This window comes from Natator depressus, chromosome 16 (genome assembly GCF_965152275.1).
Source record: "Natator depressus isolate rNatDep1 chromosome 16, rNatDep2.hap1, whole genome shotgun sequence".
Lineage (NCBI taxonomy): Eukaryota > Metazoa > Chordata > Testudines > Cheloniidae > Natator > Natator depressus.
In genome coordinates, this window is record NC_134249.1 from 15,334,970 (window position 1) to 15,352,039 (window position 17,070).

The following is a 17,070-nucleotide window of genomic DNA, read 5'->3' on the forward strand; positions in this document are numbered from 1 at the left end:
GAGCCTACAAGTCCACTCAGTCCTACTTCTTGTTCAGCCAATTGCTCAGACAAACAAGTTTGGTTACAATTTTCAGGATATAATGCTGTCCGCTTCTTGTTTACAATGTCACCTGAAAGTGAGAAGATGCATTTGCATGGCACTGTTGTAGCCGGCATTGCAAGAGATTTACATGCCAGATGTGCTAAAGATTCATATGTCCCTTCATGGTTCAACCACCATTCCAGGGGACATGCATCCATGCTGGTGACGGGTTCTGCTTGATAATGATCCAAAGCAGAGCGGACCAATGCATGTTTATTTTCATCACCTGAGTCAGATGCCACCAGCAGAAGGTTGATTTTCTTCTTTGGTGGTTCAGATTCTGTAGTTTCCATAATGGAGTGTTGCTCTTTTAAGACTTCTGAAAGCATGCTCCACACCTCGTCCCTCTCAGATTGTGGGTGGCACTTCAGATTCTTAAACCTTGGGTCGAGTGCTGTAGCTAGTTTTAGAAATCTCACATTGGTACCTTCTTTGGGTTTTGTCAAATCACCAGTGAAAGTGTTTTAAAAGGAACATGTGCTGGGTTATCATCCGAGACTGCTACAACATGAAATATAGGGCAGAATGCAGGTAAAACAGAACAGGAGATGTACAATTCTCCCCCAAGGAGTTCAGTCGCAAATTTAATTAACGCATTATTTTTTAATGAGCGTCATCAGCATGGAAGCATGTCCTCTGGAATGGTGGCCAAAGCATGAAGGGGCATATGAATGTTTAGCATATCTGGCACATAGATACCGTGCAACGCCGGCTACAAAAGTGCCATGCGAATGTCTGTTCTCACTTTCAGGTGACGTTGTATCTCAGCAGTATCTCCCGTAAATGTAAACAAAATAACAAAAAAATCTACATTTGTAAGTTACCCTTTCATGATAAAGAGATCGCACTACAGTACTTGTATGAGGTGAATTGAAAAATGCTATTTCTTTTGTTTATCATTTTTACAATGCAAATATTTGTAATAAAATTAATAATATAAAGGAGCACTGTACACTTTGTATTCTGTGTTGTAATAGAAATCAAGATGTGAAAATATAGAAAACATCCAAAATGTTTAATAAATTTCAATTGGTATCCCATTGTTTAACAGTATGATTAATCACGATTAATTTTTTTTTAGTTAATCGCTTGAGTTAACTGCGATTAATCAACAGCCCTAATAATAATCCTTCCTTTCTCCCATCCTTTGTCTTGCCTATTTAGACTATAGGCTTTCTGGGACAGGGGCTGCCTCTCACCATGTATTGTACAGCGCCTGGCACAATGGGGCCTCAATTGGACCCTGAGCACTCCTGTAATATTAATAATGCATGTCTGTGTGACCTTCAAGACCTTGTCTTCAAATCCACCTGTGAAGTGGCTAGCATGCCGTGGGCACCCTGTCAATAGTGTCTGGCAAAATGAATCAGTGGCATAAACCAGAGCTGGGGCAGCTTGGGGGAATCGTATGTTAAACAGACAGGCAAGGGAAAAGAAAGATTCGTTGTAGCATCAAGAATGAGTTCTCATTGTTCGAAAGTCGATTGGTGTGTGGTATCCTCTGGTTATGTGAGACGGGGAGCTGCGGTCTGTTGCCAAGCTCTGCAGTGCGTCTCTGCAGAACAGTTTGCCAGAGGCCTTTGCCTTTGGAGTGCTGGGGTATCTTGTGCGTACTCGTGAAGTGCTCTCCAGCGTGGAATAAATTTGGAGCCTTTTTCTTTTTGTGTCCTGGATATAGAATCTCCCCACGTCTCTGCGGTGACCCCTGTTGTGCAGGCCCTGCTGGGAGAAGATGCGATGCTGGAGTGCCACGTTTCCGGGGTACCCCCTCCCCAGATCATATGGTACAAAGGTAGGGCTGGAATTGACTCAAGTGAGCTGTGCGACAGTTTGTGGGGGGGGGGCCTAGGGGCATATTAACTACCCCCCTACTCTTAACACAGACAGATTGCTCCTCCCAGTCCATTATCCCTTTCCTGCAGATGGACTCCACTCCACAGACTCCTGAGACCCCGAACCTCTCTCCACCCTGCCAGCCAGCAGCAGTCCATTCTGCACTGCATTGCACCGGCTGCTTGGACCATTCTGTGTTTGGGATGCCCCATGTTAGCCTGCCCTGGCAGTGAATACAGGAAATCCCCTGAGCGGGAGGAAGAACCTTCCTGAGATATTTCCAGCTCAATTTTGCAGGCTCAAGTTCTGTATCCAAACAAACTAACTCTCCATCCCTTTGAAGATTTGCCCATTGACGGCACGAGAAGGCAGGAAGGGGCTTTGCGGCGCTAAGGCAGTGAGGAATAAAGGTTTGACGTTCAGGATCTTTCCATGTCCAGGGGAACAAGAAGTGGCATCTTCTCCACTTGGTGCCCATCTGGCGGTCCTGCAGCTCCAGGCGGTGCAGGAGGAGGATTCAGGAGAGTACATCTGCGAGGCCATCAGTGAGGCGGGGGTCTCCTTTGATGGCATCCTGCTGGAAGTTGGCTGTAAGTCTTGACTCATAAAGCTTTGGGCTCCTTCAGGTTATTAAAAAAAACCCCAGCTAACAGTGGCAAATGACCTGCTCTGCTGGGATGTATGCAGTGTAGCGGTAGCCGTGTCGTTCACAGGATATTAGAGAGACCAGCTGAGTGAGGTAATATCTTTTATTGGCCCGACAGAAGTTGGTGTAATAAAAGATAGATTTTACCTCACTCACCTTGTCTCTCTATACCCCTTTGAGAGAATTCACAGGAGTTTAGACTGGAATGGCCCAGTTCTGCACTCTGAGTTATTCACTGATATCTCCACTCTCTGCCCCGTTACAGGTGAGTCTCTGTCACTGGGCTTCCCCCTCCTCTGCTCCCGTCAGTAATAACTGAGGTTTATGGCAGCCAGCCTAGTTCTTTCCAGTCTCTGGATTTCATCCTGCCCTTGAGCTCTGCACCCACACTGAAGTCTGTGGGGCTTTCCAAGGCGTAAGTGAGGACAGGATTTAGTTCTGGATGTTCAACACAAACAAGATCCCTTCACTCACTGCACCACTGGACTGCAGCCCCTTCTAGGGTGGAAACGCTGCAACCAGCACTCTGCTATCTGGCAGGAGTTCTAGGTACAGGAGGCAAAGAGTCTACCCATGAAACTATAGGGGGATTTCTACTGATGCCTGTCACCTTGGGGCAGGAATTGAAGAAGGCGGCTGCGTCCATTTGAATTTGCAGGGCAGATTTGGGCAGGTAAAGTAAATGCTCAAGTTGAGAGTGGGCCAGGATATGGGACACCTCTGGTGTCATGCAGAGTGTAAAGGGATCGCGTCCTCTTACGCTCAGGGACTGCACTTCACATCTCTTCCAAACCTGTGTTTCCAAACAGAATTGTCTTGTTGCATAGCACCGGGAGGCCCCATTATGCCAGGCACTGTACAGAACTCCCTGCCCTGGAGAGCGCTCAGTGTAACCAGGGGCAAGGCAGACAGCCCAGTAGCACAGAGAGGTGAAATGGCTTCCCTAAGGTCGTACAGCCGGTCTGTAAGAGAGCTAGGAATAGAATCCAGGTGCCCAGTGCTGAAGCCAGAAGACTTCACTCCCAGTTATCTCCAGCCCTTGCAATGGATGTAGGTAAATCTCTCTCCCCATTTAGCTGTATCCAGCACTGGCTTTCTTGACTTCTGCTGCAGTGCCGTTGTGCGTTGCTCTCACAGAACAGGGATGTCTCAGCCCAGCCAGGCCTGGAGATAGGAGTTTTGTGTCTTTCTGTGGAGCTCTAGGACCTTCCCTGCCCTACAGCACCACTGTATTCTTCTGGGCTGGCTCCAGCCCTCCTATACAACACTCTGCAGCCAAGCACTGTGCTGCTAAATATGGTTTTGTGTGTCCACACCTGCAAACTGCCAGTGTCTGAGTGGGGTTGATGGGACTGAGCCCTGCATGATGGTGAGCAGAATTGTACTGGAGCATCTGCCTTGGGTTCAGCGTGGGGAGGGGAGGCAGAGGAGATGCCCTGCCTGGTGGAGCAGAGGAGATGGGCTGGTTACTAGGTCTGGGAGTGAGAGCAGCACCAGCCCTGTAGCAATCCTTGGTGGTGGGTTCACGTCATTAGGCGAGTGACCTGCTCCAGGTCACGCAGACCCACTTGGGCTCAGAGACTCGTTTAGGGGCCAAGCCAAGATGAAAAATTGGGACTTCTCAGCTGCAAACTCTGTGCTTGTCCCTTCAGCCGCCAGCTTGCTGGACAGAGCAGGTGGGGCCCGACGAGCATGAATGACTGAACCCCTCGGTCCCCTTCTCAGGGGGAACTCCTCACTGAGCCAACGGTGGTGTGGGCTGAGCTGGCTCCAGGCCCCATGGCTTTTCTCAGGGGGATGCAGAGCCTGAGCCGTTTTGAAACGAGATGACCCTCTGCACAGCCCATTCCCCTAGGTCAAGTGCAGAGCAGCTGCGGTTCCCATTGGTACAGACTGCAGAGCTGTTGCCAGCAGCAGAGGGGGATTTCCTCAGGCAGTGGGTCCCAGCCAACACCCCCCACGCACCCGGCCCTGGGGTCCAGTTGCTCTTCTGTCGGCAAGCTGGCTCAGGCTGCTGAAACACAGCTGGCTCTCTACCATTCTCACAGTGCAGCCGGAGCGGAGGGGAGCTAGAGAAAGGGGGAGAAGCACCGTGAGGCAGAGGAGAGCGCTAAGGTGTGAAAGCAGCTTCCCCAGCCTGGTGGCTGTGTCTCTGTCTGGGCTGCAGTGGGGAATGCCAGCTTCTGGCTCTTATGAGGGGACATGTTGCCACCTCCAGGGGAGAGGAGGTTAAATGCCTAGCCAGGCAGGTATGGCACTTCTGTTTACTCATCAGGGAGCCTCTCCTACCCTGCGTCAGGGTGACCCTGCTCAGTCCCGCGCCCCTTGGGTCTGAGCAGGGCGGTGTCACCACGCAATGGGGCACAGAGCAGTTCGTAACAAAACCCCGGCCACATTGTGTTTCCTAGTGGTGGGCAGGTGCTCTCCCGGGAATCCGTGGGGAGGGAGAGGGTCGGAAAGCCCCCACCCTCTGAGTTCTTGGACCCACTGCTTCGCTGGGAGGGTGACTCTCACTCCTTTTGTTGTGATACTTTCCAGAGGAATTTCCCAATTCTGTCCCCGCTTCTGCGGGGTAGGAGCTCTGGGAAGTCTCGAAGGAGTCTCCTCCCACTCACCACCCATTCACTGTTCGTCCTTGAACGCTCTTCGGCCATGAGGTCTTGGACTGCGACCTCCCTCCATCACAGCTGAGGCCTGGATGGGGGCCACTCTGGATCCTGTTGTTAATGCTCTTAGATCAGCCAGAGGGATCCTGGCCAACTACTCCCTAACTCCAGAGACTTAAGCCATGTCTTTGCTATGACTGTAGCCCAATCAGACCTGGTTACAACATGGTTGTCTCCTGAGTCCATTACAGCATGGGTAACGCGTGTAATGAGAACGGGACCTGACCGGGTCCAGTCTTGGCTCTGGCTCTAGCTCTCTGAGCAGACTGTCTCCGCAGCCTGCCTGCCTGGCCCCGGCCGGCCTGGGGAGGGAAAGATGGGGACTTGGCAGGGAAAAATTTGCCAGTTAGGCCTCCCCTCATGTTGACAGTGAAAAAAGCTGCCTCCCACTCTCTGGGGCACACTAAGAATTGGGGGTGTGGGTAGCCTAGCAGCTGCTGTTGTGGTTTGGAGAAGACAGGATGTGCTGGGGGGGTTTCAGAAACGTGTGTGTGTGTGTGTGTGTGTTCACGCGGACACACAAGAATAGAACAAAGACAAGATGCAGCTAGGCATTGCTTAGCGAGGACCAGGAGCTAAAAGATTACATGAGACAAGGAATGAAGCTCCTCTTCTGAACAGACTGGCCCCTGCTATCTTTTCTGATGTGGCCGGGGCTCAAAGCCAAGGGTACAGTGTTTGGTGGGGTGTAGGCCTCCTTCAGACACCCTCCTGAGCCAGCTGCTGCTTCCCACATGCTAATATAATCAAGAGCAAAGCTCCTGCCAGGACCATGGAGTGAGCCCAGGTTTCCCCAGGCCGGAAGAAGGAAGGGGAAGGGACGGGGCCGTCTGCCTGGCTTCTGGTGCTGGGGAAAACTGGTGGGCCTGCAATGATGTCAGAAAGGCAGCCAGCTCCGGGGTGTGTGTGTGTGTTGTGTACACTGTCCTGACTGCAGGCTCCCCCACTCAGTGCTCAGTTCCTGGATCTGGCTCCATCCTGCATGGGGCTAGCAAGGCAGCTGCTAGACTCATTATAAAGGGAGGCAGTGGGGTGAATTCTGTAACGTTAGCTGTTTAACCAGCGTGGTTCCAGGGGGCTGGGGGAATTGCCTAGATTAGCTGTTGAGACTGTTCTGTGCTGGTGGAGAAGCCAAGGGGAACAAGAGGGGATCGCTTTCCCAGCAGCAAGACCTGAGCGCATTGCAGCGCCGGACTCCGCCCTTGTGCTGGGCAGAAGTGGAGGTAAAGGGGAAGGGTTTGCAGTTCTCAGACCTAGGCACCTGTAACAGGATGAGCAAGCTCCATCTAGGGATGCTCAAACCGGTGTGTGGAACCCAAACACCAGCCAGCTAACGTGCCCATCTGAGTGACTGCCTCAGGGGGCCAGCCTGGAAAGCAGGCCCGCAGGGAGAGACGGAGGCGAACAGTGAGCGATGTGTCTCTGGCTGGCCTTTGAAGAGCATCTATGTCCCCATAGAACCTAGGCCTGGGTCTACTGGGGGGAGACCCCAGTGACTCCAAAGGACTTTGGATCAGGCCCCTAATGCCCCAGATTAACTTTGGGGCAGCCCTTTTTTTCTGTCCCTCGGGCTGACTGGTGCAAGCTGCTTGATTCTCGTGCTGTCTTAGTTACCCTGTGACCTGCTGTATCTAGCCAAGTTGCGAGGTGAGCTTGGAATGACTCTGGGCTGAGGGGAAATGAAGGGTCCCTTTCCCTCAAACTAGCCCTCGTCCGTCCCCCCCCACAGTCCCATCCCAGTAAAGTAATGAGCGAAGGGCTGAGAAACGGAGAGAGTGGTGCCGATATGGGAGGGTCTCCCCATGGGGGTGATGGGAGCCTGTCACTTGGGCCATCTGTGAGCTGGGAAAACCGGTGAGAAATACCCCCAGGCACAGCTCCACGTGGGGCCTTGCGAGGTGGATTCAGGACCAACCAGGTCTTTTTCCCTCTGGCTTCTGTGATTCGCTCCCCGCTCTGTTTGTCTCAAGCTATTTAGATATTCTTAGCTGAGCTCCGACCTAGATCTGCTAACTCCCATAAAGAGCAGGCACCGTGGTGTGATATGCTGCAGCTAAATGCCTTTCTCCAAGTTCCTGGAAATGGACAATCTGAAAACAGCCTATGGGTCCTGAGCTCTTAATTGTTTTTTTTTTAATGGCAGCTATTAAGAGCCATGTGGAATTGCATCATGTGCCTTGGGGATTTCAATTCTTGGTTTATTTTATAAGAAAAATGAAGCCCCGGAAAGGGAAGATCACATTTGCCAGAGTGTCCCTGGCAAAGCTCCTGCCTCTTTTCATGTCCACCATGAATGCAAAACCATCGTACAAGTTAAAACACAACCTGCATCTGGCAACTAATAGGTCTGAAGGGGCTGGCACTGGTTAAATCACTGGCTTTCAGATCCTGGCAGGTAGGTCCCAGGTGACCAGGAGTTTAGTACTTGATGGACATTTATTTGCATTCCTCTGCCAACCACTGGCAATGGAGATGGAGAAGATCCATGTTGTCTATAGATAGGACCATTCATGTCTACAGATATCTCCATCTCAATAGAGATCCTCAGCATGGAAGGCAGCAGAGAGGGATGTACTGACCTGGAACTAAAAGACAAGAGGATGAAATACCCACGTCCCAGATATTTTCTCTCCTGTCCACCATGATTGAGTTGGACCTGTTCGTGTCATTGTGTTAATTGTTAAGATCACATATTAGAGACAACAGGACTTATTAGGTCATCCTGTCCATATGCCAAGTACTGTACCTTTTACCCTTTGACTTGAGTCTGTCGCACACCCTAGAGCAGAGCATCTTGGCATTGTGAGTCCTGCTGGATGTTGTACGCTCATGTGAAATACATTATAGCTACACCTGCTGGAAACTTCTTTTAATGTCAATAACTTATTTAAAATGGAATGGGGTACAGATCGTCTTCAGGGGCTGGGATGTGGAATGGATATGATCCAAAAGGGAAACTTCCAGCACAGAGAAGACCTGCGTGCCCTTTAGAATGAAACTGATTGTCCCATTTAGAGATTGCGCTAAATTGGTGTCAAGGCTGGGATCTGAGACTCTTCTCTGCTGTCTCCTTCAGCTGCCCCTCGGTTTGTAGAACTCCCGCAAGACGTGTCTATGGAGATGGGGAAGAACATCAGTCTGGCACGTCACGTTAAGGGACATCCCCCTCCACGGATTTCATGGTCCAGACAGGACGGCAAAGCTTTCACTGCCCAGCCTGGTCTGCTCAGCAATTCCAGCCTTTTGGAGTCTGATGAACTCTTTGTGGAAAGTAAGAGAACCGGGACTGTTTGTGCACGCATGTACGGGTGTATGCGAGGCATGAACACTTAGTGCACATCTGGATGTGTGTACCCATTTCACACATCTGGGTGTGCGGAGTATTTCTGTGTATTATCTGCCAAAAGATGTGTGTACTGTTCTCTTATGCAGTGGTGCATGTGTGTCGTCACTTTGTGTATACACATAAGCATTTGGGGGGGGGGGGAAATTGGACTAGATCTTATGCCTGCTTTGTTGTATGAAGAAGCTGATGGGTTTGGCATATTCCTTGCATTTGCATCCTTTAGTAACTGCACTCTGAGGTGCGCCGGTGCGTACGCTTTCATAACTAGCTTTGCACGGGCTTGTTGCCTCTTATGTTTGCTAACCAGGGGCCCTGCTTCTCCACTGCCTGGCACATCGTTTGCAAAGGGAGTGTGAGGTGCTACTGTTCTGATGTGGTAGCACAGTACACCTTGTACCAGGATGAAAGTCTCCACCCTTTGGACTACCACAAGCCAGCTGGATGCTTTCCAGGTTTATAAGCATCCGTGTGTTATTAGGTCTCCTCCACCAATTCATCAGTACAGGCTCGTGTGGTGACATACAAGTGGACATAAACTTGATTATTCTCATTTGCTCATCAGCCTCCTGCCTAATTAAGCCACTGAGCACTGATCTCCCAGTGAAGTCCTCTCTGGGGGGTGCGGGCGAATAGCTAGTACCTTAGTGACCAGAGTGCTGGGTCAGACCCCCAGCACTCTGTCACACGCCCACTTTCCACTCACCTTGGACAGGTGTAAGTGACAATACTAGGCGGTGCGGGATTGTTTTTAAGGTGGTGCTACCATTTGCTGGCGTGGGCTCTTCCCCCTACCAGAGCTCAGAGATACGGCGGAGCCCCGCCGTATTGCCTTGCTCAGACCTTTCCTCTCCCTCTGCCCCAGGCGTGTCACTGGATGACCAAGCCGTCTGTGTCTGCGAAGCACAGAATGTGTTTGGGAAGAGCCAGGCTGAGGCCAAGCTCACGGCCACCGGACACGGTTTACAGTCTTTCTTTTGGGCGTATTTGTTATTAGTTTCATGTCCTTGCTAAAGCAAATTAAAGCCTAGGGCGCAGACGCTGACTGTCCCTGTCCGTGTCTGTAACGATGGTGACGACTCTTGTTCCACACTGGTCTCCTTTGGAATATGCAGCTTGGGAATTCCAGTGCCCACTGGCTGGGGCTAAATGTAATGCCCTTTGACATTTAGGTTTATGATACTGTATCTAGAGATGAACCTTTACCCAAATCATGCTGCCAACCCCCCCTGCACCCTTGGGCAAGGTGGATAGGCTTTAGGCTGAACCAAATTCCCAGATCTGAACTTTGGGGGGAAATGAGATCCTGATAGAGACATTGTGGCTCTGGCCATTTCTAGCGGTGATGAGTTGCAATGAGCCCCCTCTGCCTACATGGATGTCATCAGCAGGGACTGAACTGGGACCTTCACAGCACCAAGAATACAGGGCTCTGCCACTTGAGCTAAAGGAGTAATTCCTTTTGCTGTATATAATTGGGCTGTTAGTCACTCGGCCAGCCACTAGACGGGGACATGATCACAGATGAAGCCAGCTTATTTGAACTTGCATAGTAGTGTTAGATCTGATAGACTGTAGGATGCAGCTCTAGCGGGTGCAACCATTCACAATTGAGATGTCCACAGAGTAGCTTAGGGGATGGCCCAACCGTTTATACACACGCAGATCCAAAGTTCCCCCCAGCAGAGGGCAGTGAGGAACCTGCATGAGGACAGAATAGATGCACTAACCTATGGCCAAACCCTGGGTGTGAGTCTTGGTCCCAGTAGATCCAGCCAGCACGGTGAACCTCGTGCAGTGGTGTGACCAAGAACTCTTTTGCTTTTCAGAGGCTGGATAAGGCTCATATTAATGATTTTTCATCCTGGAAGCTAATTTTTATAAAACACCAAGAAGCAGAACCGTTGTCCTGGCTTCTTAAAGCCAGCTTGTCCCCACTTAATGTAGCCTTTTCCTTCTCCAGTTGCCCCAGAGATAGCTGTCGGGGCCCCTGTGATCCGTGCCCATGAGGGTCAGCCCGTCTCACTGCCATGCATAATCCTGGCTGGGAAACCTCTTCCAGACCGACGATGGCTAAAGGACGGGCAGCCGGTGAGGTCTTGGTCCTCTGTCTGTTTAATTTGCTGCGCCGGGGGTGGGGGGGCGAAGGGGGCAGAGAGTGGTGAGTCACAGAGTGCTGCTGGAGCACTGTAGGTAAATCTGATTGTTATTGACAGCAGCACAGCATTTGTTGTGCGGTGTCATGTCACTGTGATCGTGTTATTCAACGGGATGAGGGTACAATCAAAGCAAGAGATAGGAAAGACTTCGGAGAATATCCAGGCCACCCCCAGATGTTACCACTCAGACCCCTTCCCTTGGGAGACTGTCACACAGATCTCGCTGTCAGGAAGCTTTGCCCTGACATTCAGCCTAAATTTTTCTCTTTCTTAATTTCCCCCTTTACTACGGGTTACACTAAATAACTCCTCTTCTTCCATGGTTACTCCCTTCAGAGACTGGGTGCGATTGTAATATCTCCCCTATGTCATCACGGAGCCGTGAGCTCCTTTCATTTCCCCCCCCCCGGTGATTGTCTCTCTTCTCTGAGCTCCCTCCGGTTTGTCATGAGGGGCCAGATCCTTGGCTGGTGCAAATTGCCATAGCTCTCTTTAAGTCAACGGAGCGATGCCAGTTTATACTAGCTGGGGATCTGACCTTAGATATTTTCTAAAGGCAGAGGGACAAGCGTGTGATGCTCGTTGAATTGACCATCAGTCCTGACTCATGGTTTCTTTCCGTTCCCAGGTCACGCTGGGCAGCCACCATTCCGTACGCACAGATGGAAGTTTCCATATAGACCAGGCCTTCCAGGAAGATGCTGGGAAATACACCTGCGTGGTCACGAACGCCATTGGCTCTCGCAGGCAGAACGTGACTCTTGCCATCCACGGTGAGCGGTTTAGATCCGGGCTTTGCGTGTTGCTCATCTGTCTGCTGGCTTCGCACACTGTCGTGTTGCAGCGTGTGGAGGCAGCTGCCGGGGTGGATGTCGAGTGCGCACCTCCTCTGCCAGCTTCCTGCAGAGCACCTATGAAACCATGGTGCCTTTTGGAAGAGACCTGACTCTTGCCACTGAGCGAAAGCAGCAATGATGCTATCTCAAGGCGAGAAAATCTTGCGCTGTTAGAGCCGGTTTCCTTAGCAAGCGTCGGTCCCCAGGGCAGCACGTTGTTGACAAAGTAATTTAGGAAAATTCCTATGATCTAGCAGCGCTGGGACATCTGAGTGGCCTGCACAAGTGCAATTCGATTCTGGACAAATAGACTTCAGCTGCATACTAAAACTCCTGGGCGAGCTGACTGAAAGGCACGGACATGGGGGGACACGTAGTGGGGGCTTCTGAGGCTGGTGGAGCTGCCTCGGGGACAGTGACTGTCAGGCTGGAATTCTCAGAAGGGCCCAGCACTCCCAACTGGGGCTAGATTTTTTCTAAAGCACTCGGCTCCCATTTGGTCACTTCTGGCCAGGAGAGCTGAGCTGTTTTCAGAAGCTGGCCCTCGACTAAGTAGCCAGCTTTTCCGAAGGGCTTGGCACGGCCTTTTCAAAAGGACCTGGGCTCCCTTGAAAACCAGGCCATTGGGGTCGCCACAGGTTGCTGAGCGCGCTTGCAGATTTGGCCCATAATTAGATGGCTGAGTGGGAGCTGAGACCTCTTGCAGCTGTGGGTGCCAAGCACTTGGAAATCGAGCCCTGAGCTCTGGCCCTCCCTCGCTGTTCTCAATCAGTAGTAAGCAATAAGGGGGATGCTTCTCTCGCTTACAGTTCCACCCAGCATTCAGCCTGGTCCTGCCCTCTATAGCACCAACGAGGGAGTGGCTGTCACCCTGCCGTGTAATGCCAGTGGAGTTCCCTTCCCCACTGTGACCTGGACAAAGGTAGGGTGGAGGCTCTAATGCTTGGTCAAGGTGGGAGGGGGGCAGAAAGATGACTCTTCCTTAGCAGCATATTGGCAAAGGAATCCCAGCCAGGGGTGTGTTAGAACGCGTCAACCGGCTCACTGCCCGCTGCAGACAGGGACTGGCCTGTGTCAGGTTGTCTCAGCTGGTTGTGGTGAACCCTGAGGTCCCCACTGACTGCTGAGTTGTGGTTAATGCAGTGCCATTTCCCAGTGTAGACAGGGCCAGAGAGATTGGCCTTAAGGCTGCCCCGTGTATCTGGAATGGGGAGAGGGGTTAGATCCCAGAGCATCCAGGAGTTTAGATGGATGCTCCCGAGGGAATCCAGTGGGAGAAGGGTTAAAAGCACCAGCCTAGCTCCTCTTTCCCATGTTTACCCCCACCCCCACCCCTGGCTGGTGACTCAGTTAATATCCAAGCCGCTGCTGTTTGTTCTTTTCCTTTAAAGGAACTGGAGCCCCTTTCCTCCTGGAGCCCCCACTACCACATCCCCAGCGACGGGAGCCTCCTGATCCCCCTGCCCTCTGCTGGAGATTCGGGTGTCTACGTCTGCACGGCCACCAACCTGGGGGGCTCCGCCAGCCGGGAAATCCAGCTCTTTGTCAACAGTGAGTCCGCTTGTCCGCTTGCTTGGGGAAGACCCAGCCAAGGATGCGGCCTGTTAAAATGGCCCCCTCTACCGGCCAGCCTTGGGCTGACTGCAGAAGGGAGCTCAGCACCTTCCACGTGCATTAATAGGAACCTCGGGACTCGCTGAGCCTGTTCCTGGCTCTCTCCCCCTTCCGAAGCCCTCTCAGCCCCGATAGAAAGACAGACACTCTCTTCTTCCAGTGAACATTTCCTTCCCTTCCCTGTTTGCGACTGAGCCTCCAGCTCTCTCTAGGAGTCGTGAATAAGCCCGGCCTAGCCCATGGGAGCCTCACTGTTGCCCGGAGTTCATACTGCCCCATGCAGGGGGCTTCTAGGGAACGTGCAGGGGCAGCGTGGTGCAGTGGTTAGGGCACTGCTCTAGGAATCAGAAGACCTGGATTATATTCCTAGCTCTGCAGTTGACTTGTCTGTATGGTCTTGGGCAAGTCACTTCACTTCTCTGTGCCTCCTTCTCCTCACTTGGCCCTTTGTCTGCAAGCATAAGCTGTTTGGGGCAGGGGCTGTCTCTTACTGCTAATACCCTGGGGCACTGGTCTTGCGTAGGGCAGTAATACAGCTGGCATTTGTCCTGAGCGGCTATGGATGTGCATAGTGAAGGACTGCAATGACGTAGCCCCATGGAAGCCCATCTCCCTGCACCTTTGCCGGGCGCTAAATTCACTGAGTTGGGAAAGGCCTTTAAAACCCGAGAGCTCTTCAGCCTGGATGCCAGCCTCACTTTCCTCTTTGTCCCACCAACCTAGCTAAACCCAGGATTAGCAGGAACAGATCACGTGAGTCAACGGGACCAATAAGAATCTTCGCCGTGGTTGGGCAGGAAATGACACTGCCCTGTGAAGTTCAGGGATCGCCGTCCCCACTGGTCGTATGGACTCAGGAAACCCGGCCGCTGCCTCTCACCACAGCAAGGTAAGGAACGGGCTAGAAGGCATAAAGCTGGGGGAGCCCAATGGGCTCATTGTTAGGAGCCCCTCAGCTTTATTTATTTCCTTCTTAAGCTCTTGGGACTCTGCACACAGAATAGATGAGCAGCTACGGACTAAACTAACCCCTGCCTGCTGTTGTTCCAGCAGCTTCACCGGAGTTATGGTGGGAGATTGAAGTAGAACGGCCCCTTTCTGCAAGTCTGTTGGATGCACGTGATGCCCGCTCGGCCCCGGAGGCGATCTGATGGGGCTGAGCGGTCTGATATGTTTCATGGGAAGGGGACGTTGTCTAGTGGTTAGAACTGGGGAAGTGGAAGGCAGGAGATCTGGGTTCCACTCCTCGCTTTTACTGTTGGCTCAGCCTGTGGCCTTGGCACATTGCCTCAGTTTCCCTGTCTGGAACAGTGGTCCCCTGGTGCACAAGGATGTGCAGTTGGCATTGTTTAATTCATAGTAACAGAGCATTTGACATCCGTGGGTGATGGTGAAAGCATTGCACGTAATGTGGTTTAAGTCCCATAACTACCCAGCCAAAGCCATGAGCCCTGTTAACATTCATGGTAGTGCTTTGTGACTGGGTGCGGTGCTGGTCCCAGCCGATGGAGCAGGGACCCAGAGCTGGCGTGTCTCACCAGCTCAGTGTTGTTGCAGGAGGGACGCTTTCCTTGCTGGTTGCTATGAGCGGCGATTAGACTATGCCTGGCTGGAGAAATCTGTGACCCCACAGGCTCAAACGCCTTGGGATGATATCAGCAGTTGGCACAGCCCTTGAAAGGAATCAGAGCGAGTTCTTGGATTCATCCCTACCAGCCCTTTATCTGAACATCTGTCTGGATGAAACATCTGCTTTCAACCCGCGTTAAGCTGCAGTGCACACATTGGTTGTGGTGGGGGAGGGGGCTGCTTTTCATGTCCTGTTCTCCCATCCCCGTCTGTCAGCACAGCTGGGTTTTTGTGCATTCTTGGCTGGTGCCGTCACGGTTACTGCTTAAGGTAGTGGAGCAAGGGAGTGAGGTTAGCAAAGCAAAGAAAGCCAAGAATGTTTCTGGAATAAGGCAGGACCTGGAAAGGTTGAGTGATGTGATCTGAATGTGGTTAACTCTATCTCGGCTAAAGCGGGGATCGGTGCCAAGTGCCTGTTGAAGTGTATTTTATTGAGGGGTACTCGAGACAGATCTACTGCACAGCTAATCCCTGCTAAATGTGTTTTATGGCTGTTAGCTGGGATTTAATTGATATACAATCATCCCTGGCCAAATGGCAGTGAAAAGCCTCCTTCACACACGCCATGTGTCACTCCAGCTCCTCGGTGCTGTAGCTCTGTTCTTTCAGTGGTTGGCTCTGTACGAAACGCAGAGGAAGAGGCGTTCTCTGAAGACTAAAGACACCGACACCAAAGGCACTGGGTTGCCTGCAAAGTACTTCAATCTTAGGGCCCGATCGGGGGAGCTGAGCACCAATCTGGAGCTCCCATTGACCCCCATGAGGGGTTGAGGGTGCTCAGGAGACTACAAGCTAATGCATCCCCTGCTCACATGAGGAGCCTTTCCTTGTGCATGGATCTGGCCCTAAGCCTTACGAGCCTCTGAAAGCAAACCCAGCGAATGCTTCAGAGGAGGGGGCTCCCCGTGCCTGCAAAAGTGCAAGGGTTGCGCAGTCCTGGTACCAGGATCTTGCATGGAACGTACAAGAGAGTCCCGACCTGGGCATGGTCCTTGCTTTAAACCTTGAATAACTGATGCTCTTGGGCCATCCATGCATGATCCCTGCGCGTCTGCTGCACTGGAGGTTGCCCGGGGTCTGTTTCTGCGAGTACAAGGTGATCTGAGGCACTAAAATGACAGGATGGAAATATTGGGGCCTTTAAGTGAAAAATAGACAACTTTTCTTTTTCCCTCCCAGCAACAGCTTGGGGCCCAGTTCAGGTCTGGTCTAAATGGGCTCAGCTCCATGGAAATCAGTGAAGTATAATCCCGGCTCCAGTGTGGAGTAGGGCCTTTCATTTAAGGGAAAAAAGTCTGATTGAGGCTGGCTAGCTGCAGGGAATCCCAGGGGATTGGGAGGCCCCAGCAACAGCCTGGGGATCAAAGGAGAAGTCACAGAGTGATGTGCATAGAGGAGAGAAGGCTGCAGAGTAACTGGCCACCCACAGTCTCCTCGATTTATCTGCGGTGCTTGTAGAAACCCCTCTGAGTCCCTCACGATCTTCAGTGTATTTATCCTCTCGGCACTCCTGTTCTATTATCCCCATAGGGTAGATGGGAAACTGAGGCCCAGAGAGGGGAAGTGCCTTGCCTGAGGCACCCAGGGAATCTGGCAGAACAGGGATTTGAACCCTAGTGCCCTAACCACTGGATCATCCTTCCTCTCCTGACTCCATCCAGTGGCTGTCTCCGATGAGTGGTGTAGCAGTTCAGTCCCTTACGTATGGTATCCTTACGTAAACGAGCAGTGGGTCCTGGACCAAACCCTTGCATTCCAAACCCTCCCCTACATCCCCCCAACTCCTCCACTGTCTGACCTGGATCCCGATCCCCTGTTCACGGGCCAAACCAAAGTCCTGACTCCGAACGTCATAACTTGGGCGCCTTGCTACAGACACGCAGCTGATTCCATTTATCAGCGGACATTTATCATGGCGTTGGTGTTGGGGAATCTTTGCGTAGGCCAGTGCCTCCCTCCAGGGGTAGGAGCGATGGCTGTGTGCGTGGGAGGGGATGCTGAAGTGCGGGTTAGTGTCAGCGGGAGAGAATCTGCATATGAGGAAAACAAATCCAGTGGTGGGGACTTCAGTGAGGAAACTTCCCACCAAACTCTCCTCTCGCCAGCTTGTGGTCTTGGGAGCTGCCAGCTTGACTGGTTCTTCGGGGGCTGGAATAGTCACATACCCCTCACACTGAAATATTTCCCTGGTAGTCAGGTATCTGGAGCACTGCCACCACCACAAACATTTCATTCTGAATCCTGCATGAGGGGGTGGGCA

The 17,070-nt window shown here is 51.9% G+C and overlaps 1 protein-coding gene across 1 annotated transcript in view; it reads left to right on the forward strand.

Moving 5' to 3' along the window:
- The window catches only part of HMCN2 (hemicentin 2), a 119,860-nt gene that overhangs the window by 31,575 nt on the left and 71,215 nt on the right, over positions 1-17,070 (forward strand). Inside the window, exons 15-22 of the mRNA XM_074973993.1 lie at positions 1,763-1,876; positions 2,358-2,507; positions 8,306-8,500; positions 10,536-10,663; positions 11,360-11,504; positions 12,377-12,489; positions 12,959-13,118; positions 13,905-14,070. Of these exons, the coding sequence (XP_074830094.1) occupies positions 1,763-1,876; positions 2,358-2,507; positions 8,306-8,500; positions 10,536-10,663; positions 11,360-11,504; positions 12,377-12,489; positions 12,959-13,118; positions 13,905-14,070 (1,171 nt within the window). The remainder of the gene's footprint in view (positions 1-1,762; positions 1,877-2,357; positions 2,508-8,305; positions 8,501-10,535; positions 10,664-11,359; positions 11,505-12,376; positions 12,490-12,958; positions 13,119-13,904; positions 14,071-17,070) is intronic.